General features: G+C 36.4%; 2 protein-coding genes across 17 annotated transcripts in view; both read left to right on the top strand.

The window, feature by feature from the left end:
* The window catches only part of c2cd5 (C2 calcium dependent domain containing 5), a 29,580-nt gene extending 28,611 nt beyond the window's left edge, over positions 1 to 969 (top strand). For all 16 annotated transcript variants that reach the window (XM_042744469.1, XM_042744466.1, XM_042744467.1 and 13 more), the window contains one exon: positions 5 to 969. In XM_042744469.1, coding sequence (XP_042600403.1) covers positions 5 to 130 — 126 coding nt within the window. In that variant the 3' untranslated portion in view covers positions 131 to 969. The remainder of the gene's footprint in view (positions 1 to 4) is intronic.
* Positions 970 to 1,571: 602 nt separating this feature from the next.
* On the top strand, positions 1,572 to 12,793 carry lmf2a (lipase maturation factor 2a). Its single transcript, XM_042744483.1, has 14 exons — positions 1,572 to 1,801; positions 4,052 to 4,305; positions 5,313 to 5,341; positions 5,581 to 5,771; positions 6,722 to 6,900; positions 6,989 to 7,127; positions 7,332 to 7,466; positions 7,546 to 7,651; positions 7,736 to 7,832; positions 9,038 to 9,220; positions 10,123 to 10,291; positions 10,413 to 10,524; positions 10,860 to 10,968; positions 12,065 to 12,793. The coding sequence occupies exons 1-14, from the start codon at positions 1,708 to 1,710 to the stop codon at positions 12,446 to 12,448; spliced, it is 2,181 nt and encodes a 726-aa protein (XP_042600417.1). The 5' UTR covers positions 1,572 to 1,707; the 3' UTR covers positions 12,449 to 12,793.
* Positions 12,794 to 13,512: the final 719 nt, after the last annotated feature.

Here is a 13,512-nt window from a genome sequence, read left to right as displayed (position 1 = left end):
ACAGGCGCAGTGCCTAATCAACGTCAGTGGGGACGCTGTTATTTTCGTCCGAGAATCTGAACTAGAGTCGACTTCGGTACAGACACAGTCAGCCACCACACACACCTCCAACGGCGGGGAAGGAACGTGAACTCGCATACACACACTGACAAATTCTCAAGTAAACGTTTAAAGTAAACGCCATTATAAGCAGTGATATGTTAAATCTACCAACCAAATCTCCAAAAAGAAGCGAAAATCTAGACCTTATCGGTTAGTTCTCCAAAGTGTCATATTTTAGACCCATTAAATGGCCAATATTTTATTCTATTTCAGAATAACGTTTTAAAATCCCCTCCGTCAGAAGCCTTTCAGAAAGGTCGTGTTTCTATGTGTTGGCCATTGTTCACATTCCATTTTGTCCAAATGTGGCGGAGGCAGCTACCAAATTCCAAAGGTCTATAAAATTCGTCTTTGTGTTCGCAACGTTTGTGTAAATGTGTCAGCGACTCTTTAAATGGCCATGTTTTGTATTTAAATAAAGGAAGAAACTACTGATGCACTCACATGGACATCCAGTTCAGGATTTTAAATACTGGTTTTAAATAAGACACTTCCTGTCGTGTCCTACTGATCTCTTTTAAATCATGTCAAGTGCTGGAAACATTTGTTAGCTTTCATGTGCCACAGTGTATGCTTTTTTTTTTTTTCAATCATGATGTTTGGGTCGGACTTCTGCAAGGCCGCTCCGGTTCTCTTGCATGTGCAATGCCAGTTAATCATAACCAGAAAGAGATATTTAAGGCAGAGTTGTGTTCCCCATGGACTGACACTTGAATGTACAGATGACAGGTCTGCATACGAGGTGGACGGCTCTGTTCATGCGTTGACTGAATTTTAATGCTATTATTTTGTATATGTGTTTGCCTAAGGACAAATCATAACTGCACATTAATAAGTTATAATTGAATAAAACTATTATTGCTCTGGTGTGTCTAGTCCTTGTCAAATTTTCTGATCTAAGATATTATAATATGTTTGTTATGTTTGCCTCGTGAGCAAATCACTTTGAAACCTTTTTTTTTTGTCACATATGACAACAAAGCAAAGACAATAATTATTCCAGTCTGAGACGCCAGTAGTCGCCAGATATTAAAAATGCGTCTGCGCTCAGTATTTAAAAAGTCTCCAAACTTCTAACAAAGTAAGCCATTATGATACTAATTTTAAAAAGTAAATATTAGGCGAGCGTGTCTAAAATTCTCGAATCCTACTATGACGAGGGCTTCGAGATCGCCAGCTAACTACGCAACCTACTTAATAATTCATGAGCCGAGTCTTAACATGGGTTCGTTATGTAACGCCTACTTTCCAACGTCTGCCTTTCAGCCAATTGACTGCTCTCACGGACTTGCGTTTTTTTTGACGTAATACATATTCATGAAAAGTCAAAACGTTCACTCCGGTAGGGATCATCAGTCCTCCAACGTCCACGTACTAACGTACACCAGTCAGCCAATCAACTTCACTTCCCCGTGCGTGACGTAATTAATATTCATGAGCCAAGTCTTCGCCATGGTAGGATTCGTTGGCAAACCGCGCGCTCTGCTCTCGTGCACGTCAGACGTGTCGCTCAGAGTCAGTCCTGTGTGCATTCAAACTTCCCTGATCTCCATCTTGAGGAGAATCCCACTCCATCTGTTTCCTTTAGGAGTTTACTGAACAACAATGGGAGATATCAGGCTGCCGAGGCACATGTTTTTGTGGTGCCTGTCTGCTATTTACATGTTTGCCTTTGCGTCTCTTTACGTGCAGATTCCAGGTGAGTTTCAAGATTTGTTTATAACTCACAGCACAAGTTCATCAGTGACACATGCAGTAAAAATCTTTAAGACATACATTTTAAATGGACATGTTTATCTGTGAATGCATTAGGTAGGTTAATTTAATAGTTAGTTCGAGTCTACAGGATGTTTATTTTTCCAGTAGGGGATACAGTAGCGATTAAACTATATTAAATGACCCATATTTAATAAGTCTCGCATAACTGTCTGTGCAAAACATCTCAGATTAGATAAAACATGCTGACACCTGTTCAGAAACATACAGAGTGTAAAATCAAAGATGCTATATTAAAATACGTGAAGACTGAATATTACAGCCATACTGTACTTTCACTCAAGAGGAAATGCATTTCATGTATCGGAAATCATATGTTAAAACACATAAACACATTTATTGTAGTATTGTCTAATAAAGGAGGTTTCTTGAAGCTTCTGAAATCATATGTTAAAACACATTTATTGGGTCTCAGTTTGTTCTGTTTCTTCGTGTTATTCCAGACAGACTGATGATGATGAGATCAGATCTGACTGTTGTCAGACTCCTTGTGCAAACACAAATCTCACTGGATTATTACAATTAATGACAAGATGAATGTTAGCAAATGTAAAGTGATATTTCCTGCTGACACACTACAGCAAAAGATAGAAATAACTGACTTAAAACCATTTTTTATGGAGACAGATTAGTCTCAAATATAATTCACGCAAAAAAAAACGATTCACAAATGCGTAAACAATTTCACATGCATGAGATAAAAAAATCACGTGCGTGAAAAAAATATATATTCACAAAAAGCAATCACATGCGCAAAATAAAATTATATATTCATAAAAACATTTCACAAGATGCAAAACACAATTCGTAGATAAACTGTGCACAAAAACCTTTGAATGTTTAAAATGTACGAGTGTCTGAATGTACAAACCGTCATTTACTACGAACTCGGAATGAGACTTTCCTGGCAGAGCTCTCTTCCCACGTTCACTCACTCTTTAGCAATCAGATGCGAGCTTACCATTCAACCAATCATATCATAAGCCATGAGAGAGTGCATTCGGGAGACGTCATAGAGAGAAGCCCATAGAAGCCCTGGCGTTACATTTTTAAAATACTACACAAAATTAATTAATCAGAATACTTACTCCTGCTCACTCACGCCAAAGAACTCCCCGCTCAAACTCGCCGTCTCTGCAAGATTAACGATGGCAGTTTGCACGCACAGCTACTAGAAGATTTACATCTGTCAGACAGGTTGCTGACGTCATCAAGCTTAGTTTGAGTCTGCGCTTCAGAAACGGAAGTTCTAAAAAAGCGCTAAAAATGGGCTTCACTTGTCTCAATTGAGTCCAATTGGGTTCGCTGTGTCCATTTCTTTTTCTGTCTATGGGTGTTACTGATGTAAAGACTGATGATTTCCGTTCTAATTAATCCATATTGCAAAAGGTGCCCAGAATCAGATCCTTGCACTCTCGGTGGTTTATGATATGATTGGTTGAATGGTAAGCTCGCATCTGATTGGCTATAGAGTACGACAGACCCACGTGGGAAGAGCGCTCTGCCAGGAAAGTCTCAAAAACACACACACACAAATCCGAGTGGATTGCTATTAAATGACGATTTGTACATTCAGACACTCGTACATTTTAAACATTCAAAGGTTTTTGTGCACAGTTGTATATCTACGAATTGTGTTTTGCATTTGTGAAATGTATTTTATGAATATATATTTTAATTTTGCGCATGTGAATTGCTTTTTGTGAAAATATATTTTTTTTCACAGCACGTGAATTTTTTTTTGTGTGTACGTGAATTAGGTTTCAATGCATGTGAACTGTTTACGCATGTGTGAATAGTGTTTTTTGCGTGAATTATATTTTGAGAATAATCTGTCTCCATAACAGCAAAAGATAGAAATAACTGACTTAAAACCCATTTTGGCCACCACATGTCTAGCTATATATTACCAATATTGCATGTATATCACATGTCATGTTTTCTCATGTAATTTCATATACATTTCATAGTGTATGAATATGGTAATCATTCAGGGTCCATTCAGAGACAATCTGGAACCTGAAAACTGGAAATAAAGTTTTAGGATTCTGAAAAATCTAAAACTTAAAGTAACACTATAACATAAATCTAATTTCAGATTCTACACCATTTTTAGGTCACATTTCAAACTGTATTGTGTGGCGTTGACCGTGTGATCTGTGTCCGTCTTTAGGTCTGTATGGGAACGAGGGTGTGCTGCCGGCGCGGTGGCAGCTGCGGGTGTCTGGGAAGAGTGTTGTGGAGCAGCTGAAGGATTCTCCCACGCTGCTGTGGTTCGGTCCGCGTCTGGGTTTGGACACGCAGCAGTGCATGGAGCTGCTGAGTCTGACCGGAGCTCTGCTCAGTTTAATGACTCTGGCTCTGCCGGCGCTCAGAGACTGCAGAGTCTTCCTGGTGCTCTGGATACTCTATCTGTCCCTCTACCAGGTACAGACTCCGTTCACACACTACTGATAACACTAGTGGTACACCAGTATGCGGATGTGGTTTTCACTGGCTTGTGTAATGTAAAGAGAACAGGTGGCCTGTGGCTGACAGCAAAAAAAAAATCCCCGAAAAACTTTTGGCCAAAAAAATGTATGATTAAACAAAAATTAGTATCTGGAAACTCCTTGTACCAGGTTATTGGCTGATACTGACAATCAAAATAATGACCAAACACTGGCCAATTAATGAGATGTGTGTGTGTGTGTGTGTGTGTGTGTGTGTGTGTGTGTGTGTGTGTTTTGACGTCACTCTTACGGTGATTTATAATGTATTTGTGTCGTATGATATTGTGTTTGTGTAGTATTAGTTGGTGTTTGAGAGAGACTCGTGCAGATGACAGAAAAAGAAAAAAAATTTTAACTTGACACTTTAAGAAATAATATTAAAAATAAAGGACACACACACATACACATGCACAAACACACAATATATATAAATGACAATACATAGTTTTTAATTGCATAAATTTTTCAAATATATTTAATAATACATATTTTTATGTATTTATATAATATATTATTTTTTAATTGATTTTTAGATTTATTTTAAATATTTTTGTCTCATTTGCTATCTTTAAACTGCATTGTATGTAAAATGTAATTATTTTTTATTTTTTTACATTACAATATTCTTTAAACTGTTTTGTATCATTTATAAGATATTTTAGAATATAGCATCGAATTTAGTAACATACTGTGTATATATAATGCTAAATTATATATAAAAATTTGCACAAAAAAACATGTAATTTTGTCTCATTTTCTTTCTTTAAACTCTGTTGTATCATATTATATTTGCAATATATCCAACCTGCTGTTGACCATAACCTAAAAAAAAACATATTTGCTGAACAGTGGGTATCACGAATGCTACTCATCAAGGGTAAAAATGTGATTTTAGAAGTTAATGTGGAAGGTACTGAAATGTAATGCTTCTTGTTTCTGTAGGTGGGCCAAGTCTTCTTATACTTTCAGTGGTGAGTATTAGATTTTCTGTCAGTGTGTTGCTGGTGCACCACCAGATGTTTTATTGATTCACAAGTTTTCTTATTCCCCAAATTATGTCTGTTATGTAACTGTCTATGGCTTTGTTTAACTGCTTTCCAACCATAGCAACAGAACGCTCTGAGTACTATACCACGAGTCTGTGTTAATGTGTAATGACTTCAGCTTATCAGAAGCCGGAGTTAGAATGTGTCAAACATCTTGATCTCAGGGATAACCTCTTGCTGGAGACGGGCTTCTTGGCCATTCTCATCGCTCCCATGAAAATGCCCTGGTCTTCAAAGGTGCGTCTCCACGACAGCGTGACTTTCTGGCTGGCGCGCTGGCTGTTGTTTCGGCTGATGTTTGCGTCGGGTGTCGTCAAACTGACCAGCCGCTGTCCCACCTGGTGGGGCCTGACTGGTGAGGAATCAGCAGAGATTTGGAGAATATATCTGTTTCCACATGTTCTGGATTTGCTCCTGGTTCAGCATGTATTTAAAACTACTGTTTTTACAGTATGTGAGCACAGTGCAGCATACAGTGTCCCAAAATGCAGTGCTCTGGAGTTGATTTCTTGTGTGACGAATGAACCGGAAGCAAAATCTATGGTTTGTTAAGTCATTGTTTTATTGAACTGCAGTGATTTTTTTATTTTTTTGATAAAGGTTTAAAAAATTTTTGTATTTAGTCACCAAATGCAGTGCATTAAACATGTAGTTTAGTCAAGACTTTTCATAATATTCAAACTTTTTATTAAAAAATCTTTTATAAAAGTCTCTGATTATTAATGTTTATAGTTATTATCATGTCTCTAGTTTGAATGAGTAGTTTTTTTTTTTTATGAAAAAGGATTTATATAGTTTATATGATCTATATATGATATCATATTTATATATATATATATAATTTTTTTTTTTTTTTTGAAGATCAATTACATTTATTTTATAGATTCCTTTCCACCTTAATTTTCTTAATTAAATAGTACTTTTTATTTATTAATAAGTATGTTAAATCTAAGACTTATTTGTAATCCTAAATGTTTAGGTAACTGATGTCTCTACTCTGGAATTTAAAGTAAACTTTATTTACCTATTTATTTATTCTTTTAATTTTATTTAATTTTTTGTTTATTTTTTTTATTTTTTTTTTTTTTATTTTTTTTTTTTTTTTATTTTTTTTTTTTTTTTCAAGAATATCCAAAGCTTTAAACCAGCTTCCCCTGATATTTGAACCCATGACCTTGTTGTTTGAGCTAAGAAATAGTTTAGTTTAAGTACTAAATCCGATGGAAGTTTTGAAAGTGCTGCCACTATGCCTATGTATTGATTTTATTATCTCAGCTCACCTATATTCTGTTATTGTCTCGTCAGCTTTGACCTATCACTATGAGACCCAGTGTATACCGACCCCGCTGGCCTGGTTTGCTCATCAGCTGCCGGTGTGGTTCCAGAAGCTCAGTGTGGTGGGAACGTTTGTTATCGAGATCGCTGTCCCCTTCATGTTCTTCAGCCCCATACGAAGACACAGACTCGCCGCCTTCTACATGCAGGTGAGCGAGTGTGTGTGTGTGTGGTTGATCAGAACTTGAGAAGCTCCCATGAGTTTGTGAATCAGTGTGATGTCTTGGTGGTGTACAGGTCCTGCTTCAGGTGTTGATCATCCTGTCTGGGAATTATAACTTCTTTAATATTCTCACCATCACCCTGTGCCTGTCGCTGCTGGATGACCAACATGTCAACTTCTGGCTCCGAAGACCCACGCCAAAGACCGAGAGCAGTATGGACACACTTATGTTACACTAAGATATTTTTGAAAAAAAGTATCTTATGCTCACCAAGTCTGTATTAATTTGTACAAAAAAACAGAACCAGAACAAAGCTGAATTTTCACAAATACTACATGAAGATGGAAATGTATGTTGTGCCCTGTTAGGTCAAGATGTGAAAAATAGCCATGACTCCTTATTTTGTTATTTTTCAGCATCATTGCAGACTCTGATTTCTGGACTGGCTGTGATGTTAGAGATGGGCACATACGCTCTGCTTGGCTACTGGACCGTCAAATACTTTGACCTGCAGGTGGACTGGGAAAACAAAAGCGTCTCCACCAAAACAGGTGAAGCTCCTGAGAAAATCTGATTGAGTTCAGTTCTTGTTCAGAATGATTTATCTCTCTTTGTGTTCCTGTTCCTCAGCATTTACGTATTTTGAGTTCAACGGTTTTCTGAAGACAGTCACAGTGCCCAGTATCTGGATTGGCGTGCTGTCTCTCACATGGGAGATCATTTCCTCCATGTTTAAGTGAGTGATGTGGGTTATGTTTGATTTGTTGGCTCAGCATGTCCATTAGATGGCATCCTGGTAGAACAGATGTTTCTGTTTCAGGTGTGCGTGTGTGAGAGGAGTGTTGTGGCGTCTCTGGAGCACAATCCAGTGGGCAGTTATGACCGCGGCAACAGTCTCCATGTTTGCCATCAGTCTGGTCAGTAAACTTCCTGTCTGTGCTGTTTTTGTATCATTAATATACTTGTAAAGCATTTATTAAAGGTGCTGTATGTAGGATTAACACCAAGTGGTTGAACTAGGTATTGCAGTCCAAATTCAAAATACTGGAGAGGGTTTTTTCACCTGGCCCCTCCTCCTCAGACTTGATGCATGCATGCAGGTTGCCAGATTGATGACACAAACAGGAACGAGCGCTCTTGATGATGAATAAAATGACATGCGCTGTGTTTTTTGCCAACTGGCAACCTGGGGTGCCGAAATTCAATTGGGTAAACTGGCAGTGGGCGGGTTTCACAAACCAAAACAAAGATCAACATTCTGGCCCAGAACGCATATTTTCAAAGGAGAATAACTGACTGTAGCATTGTTTTTCAGATAAACAAGTATGTTAACTTAACATGTTTCTCAAATATCTGCAAACATATTATGGTATTTTTATGCTTTAGTAGAGTCAAAATCTTACATACAGCACCTTTAATATTTAGAATTAGCTTTATAATGTTTTCTGTTTTAATTAAAGTTTTAGTCATTTTATGTTTTTAGTTGTTTTTATTTATTTATTAATTTGTTTGTTTATTTAGTTTCTTTTTTTTTTTTTTTTTTAGGGCCCGAGCACCAGTGGTGCAAGGACCCTCTTGGAATTGCTCTGTTTATTAGTTTTAGTATTTCAACAAACTAAATGAAAATTTGAAATTTTGCCTGTAATAAAATAAGTGTACTTTTTAAATGTATTTTATTATTTTTTTGCTTAATGTTTATTTTAGTTACAGGCATAGTTCACCCCAAAAATGTCTGCATTTTGTCACCTGCGTGCAGTTCCAAACCTGTCTGATGAGTTAAATAGCAGAATTAATCATTTGTAGTTTTTTCAAAAAAGTGGATGGTGACAAAAGTCGAAAATGGACCATAAAAGTAGTCTGTACATCTATCAAGTCTCCATATTTCAAGCCTTTTCAAACCATACAGTAGCTTTTATGAGGAACTGAATTAAATTTATTATTGAAAATCTTGCCCTCTGCATTTTTATTTATCAAAATTTTGTTTATGCTTCCACATGTTCAATACACAGGAGAACTTCATTGTGTACTTTTAGTGTAATGCACAGAATTCTTATTTTTTTGAATGCGCTGTCCCTTTAAGTTATTTAAAAATAATGACTCTAATAATGAAGTGTGTGTGCAGGTTCCCTACACCTACTTTGAGTATGATGCACACAGTAACCTCTGGCCTGGCGTCCGGACGGCGTTTGAGCTGACTGACCGTTACCAGCTGGTCAACTCATACGGATTGTTCCGGAGGATGACCGGCGTCGGAGGCCGTCCAGAAGTGGTCATCGAGGGCAGCATGGATCGCAACACATGGACGGTCAGTTTACAAGTATTTGATGAAGTGTGTAGTGTCTTAATTACATCATTTAACTGTGTGTGAAGGAGAAACTTCATGAATATGAAATCATATCAAAAAAAGCCAAAAAGTTCTGAAATACTGGTTACATTAACTGAAGAGTTGTAGGTTCAAACATTAAATCAATAAAATATCATCTTACCAGAATCTTAAAGGTGAAGTATGTAGATTCTCTGCAGCCAGGAGCCTCAAAGTTGCAAAAATATGAACTATTCAGAATTTTTCTACATGCACCAGCTTCATGTCAAGGTGAAGTTAATCATTCAGTTCGTTAAATTAAAACTAGCTACATTTACATGCACACAAGTAATCTGTTAGTAATTTAACTAATGGCTCAGTAGGATTGAACTTTCAGAATCTAAAATCAGATTGGATTAATACGGATTGACAGAAACTAGACCATGTTAACATTTCTACTGTAAAACTAAATATACTGTATGTGACCCTGGAGCACAAAACCAGTCATAAGTAGCACAGGTATATTTGTAGCAATAGCCAACAATACATTGTATGGGTCAAAATTATCCGTTTTTCTTTTATGACAAAGATCATTAGGATATTAAGTAAAGAAGATTTTGTAAATTTCCTTTCCTTTCCTTTTTTGATTAGTAATATACATTGCTAAGAACTTCATTTGGACAACTTTAAAGGCAGTTTTCTCAATATTTTGATTTGTTTGGACCCTCAGATTCCAGATTTCCAAATAATTGTATCTCGGCCAAATTGTGTCCTATCCTAACAAACTATACATCAACGGAAAGCTTATTTATTCGGCTTTTGGAAAAATTATGACTGGTTTTGTGGTCCAGGGTCACAAATATGATTGTGGTCAGTAAGTGTTTGGTGTTTTTATATTTTTGCAGGAGATCGAGTTCATGTATAAGCCGGGGAACATGAGCGCAGCGCCCCCTGTGGTGGCTCCGCACCAGCCCAGGCTGGACTGGCAGATGTGGTTCGCTGCTCTTGGGCCACACACACAGAGCCCCTGGTTCAGCAGCCTCCTACACAGACTCCTGCAGGGAAAACGAGACGGTGAGACGACGTGTGTTTGCTTCAGCATGCATGAGATTTAAATGCATCCAGTGCATCAGTCGGAACAAGATGCAGTGTTTTATACTGTACTGTGAAAATATTCCATGTGTGTGTTGAGCAGTGATCAGACTCATTCAGACAGATGAGTCTCAGTATCCGTTCAGCAAACAGCCTCCTGCGTACCTCCGAGCTCACCGCTACAAATACTGGTTCAGCGAGCCCAAAAAGGATGGGTGAGTGCACACCTATTTTATTTTTTTATTTTATTTTATTTTAAGAAGGAAAAATGTTGCCTTGGCATCTGGCAGAAATAAAGTAAAGTTTTTAGTTTTAATTTTTTAGTTAATGTTTATTTTTTTTTTATTGGTTTTAATGTATTTAGTTTGAAATATTTTAACACTTCAATTTCTCTCAAAGGAGAAATGTTGCTAAATTATTATTAAAATTCAGTTGACATTTATTTTAATTCAAGTAATATTTTTTAAAGTTAAGATTAATGTTTAGCCTCATTGTTTGCATTTTCTGTCTTTATGACTTGTTCATATCGGATGTGTTTGTGTGTGCTTAGGTCATATCCCCAGCGATGGTGGAGACGGGTGTATGTGGAAGAGTTCTATCCCATGGTGCACCTTGGTGACTCTTACCTTGAACAGATGCTGGTTCAACATGGTTTGAAGGTAAGAAACAAGTCTGCTGTTAAAAGTGAAAGTGTAATTAGGGACACATGTTGAATGTCGATAACCTCACAGGAGAACAAACAGACCTAAAGTTCACTGTCTGTTATCTGCAGGATAGTTTGATCCAACAAAACAGGCTTTTTGAATCATTTTCATTCAACTTGCAAAAAGCATAGATAAAAACAGACATATTTAACAGGTGACATCAAGAGACACTGTGTTTGTATTATTTATAGAGATGTGATATAATGAGGACGAATAAAAATGAAACTGTCATTAAAAGATTGTGTTTGCACAAAAATCATTTTGTGTAATTTTTTTTAGTAAGCATGCACTTGTATAAGTGTTGATATTTACTATTTTATGAGCGTTATGGTCTAGTACCTCACAATTTAAAGTAAAATTAATTTTATCTTCAGTCTATATATGAAAATAGGGCGACACAATTTTGGGGAAAAAAAACAACCAAAAAAATTGTGATTTAAAAAAAATATATATTTTGCACAATTTGGCCAAAATGTTGTGCTTACGTCACTGTGTCTATGAATTATTTTTAATAATATTAATAATAATAATCATTAAAACATTACTAAAAAAAAAGGAATATTACTAATGCAATATTTAACTGTAAAAAAATTAGTATTTCAAAAAATATTTTTACAATAAATTAAATCATTGCATTGTGATTTTAATTTCTTTTTCAATTAATCTTGCAGCCTTATATGAATACATAAGATAATGAATGAATAATGAATACATAAATACGCAAGATAAAGTATTGGATATTAAAAACAGTGTATTTGGTTGGTGATGATGTGAATTGCTATGAATTGGATATATTTTATAGCAGAAAATTAAAACTAGATTATATCTATTTAATTATTTCAAAGTTTTTTTTTTATTTTTTTTTTTTTAAATGTCATTACTATCCATAGCTATGATGTTTTTGATGTTCCTATCAGCTGATGTCAAGAGAGTTGACCCTCAAATACTGTATTTATGTTTTGGCTCTGCTCTCTCCTTCTCACTCACAAACAGTCATGTGTTCATTAACAAAGATTTAACCATCTTGGTTTTCTTTCTTTTGGTCTGTCAGGATAAGGCTCCTCCGAGGCGCAGCTCGAATGCTTGGTTGCCACGGTTACTGCATCATGTAGGTGAACATGCCCGTGAGATGCCAGCTCCGCTTCTGCTCTGGACTCTCTTCAGCTCGGCTGCGACCTTGTGTCTCCTCAACTCTCTGCGATCACGTGCACATCACCACCAGCACGAATCTCTCCAGAACAGACACGCAGATCAACAGGCCGCAGGACCGACTCGCTCCAGTGTGGCGAAGGAGGACGAGAAGAAACATGAGGAGGACGATGCCAAAGATGATGCAGAGGAAGATGGAAAAGAGCAGGAAGAAGATGCAGCAAGTGAAGAAGAACAGGAAGGAGAAATTGAAGAGGAAGTGGACAGCCTCAGGAAAAGGAAGTGAGGTTTTTAGATCATCCAAGGACTTTAATTCCAGCTCAGGGTAATAACATCTACCCCAAAACACCAGCACTTCCACCCTCGTTGTGTCAAACATTGACTTTTCTCTGTTTTCACAGGCAGGTTTGAGAGATGTAGGCAGTGTAGTTTCCCAGTAGTGTCCTGGATTTTCCCACCAGTTTAGCTCAGCTGAACCCAATTGAAGGGCCACACTGCAAAAAAAGGGATTTTGTTGTATGGTCTTCGATTGCTTTGACAAATGCAAATGCAAAACAAGGTAGGTTATTGTTTATCCGAGCGTGCACTAACTGCTACAAATTACCATATTAAAAAAAAAAAAAAAACAGGATGTCTTCCACCATGAGACCTAAAATAACTGTAAAAAAACTACATCTAAATGCACATACTGGGCCTCAGTAAACAGAAGTGAAATTTATGTTTTTAAAATCATTCTTACATAAATTACATTTTGAATCGAATGCAACAAAATACCAAAAACAGCACAATTTAGACAAACATTTATAGGTTTATGAACGAAGCCCAGTATGTGCAGTGCCTTACAGTATACCAAGAGTATCAGAGAAATCTAGGTGCCAGAAAATATGACATTTGAGATAGTTTTCCACTTCAACTGTCATGTTGTATACAGTAGGTGGTGTTATATGACATGAAATGGTTTATTGAACTGTAACTGGTTATGGTCTGTGATATTTGTGTATGGTATTGCAATAATTTGACCACTGTGATGTACAGTAGTATTGCATGTTTATTGTATTAACATAAGTGAAGATGCACCAAAAAAACACTCAGCTTTAATGTTTTGTAATATTTTTAATAAACCTAGAAAAATACACACTGGCACAAGCACCATTACTTCCAAAGAAATGTACATTTTATGAAACAATTTCAAGTAAAATTCATTTTAGATTTTAGATTTAATCTAATGTAGTATTAAGAATGAATATATACAATATAGTGTTGGATATTAATAATTAATATTTCTTTTTGTTTTACATTGTCGGAAAATAGAGGTATTTGCATTGATCCCACAGTTTATTGTAAATCAAG

Source organism: Cyprinus carpio, chromosome B18 (assembly GCF_018340385.1).
Source record: "Cyprinus carpio isolate SPL01 chromosome B18, ASM1834038v1, whole genome shotgun sequence".
Lineage (NCBI taxonomy): Eukaryota > Metazoa > Chordata > Actinopteri > Cypriniformes > Cyprinidae > Cyprinus > Cyprinus carpio.
This window is presented reverse-complemented; position numbering and strand designations above follow the sequence as displayed.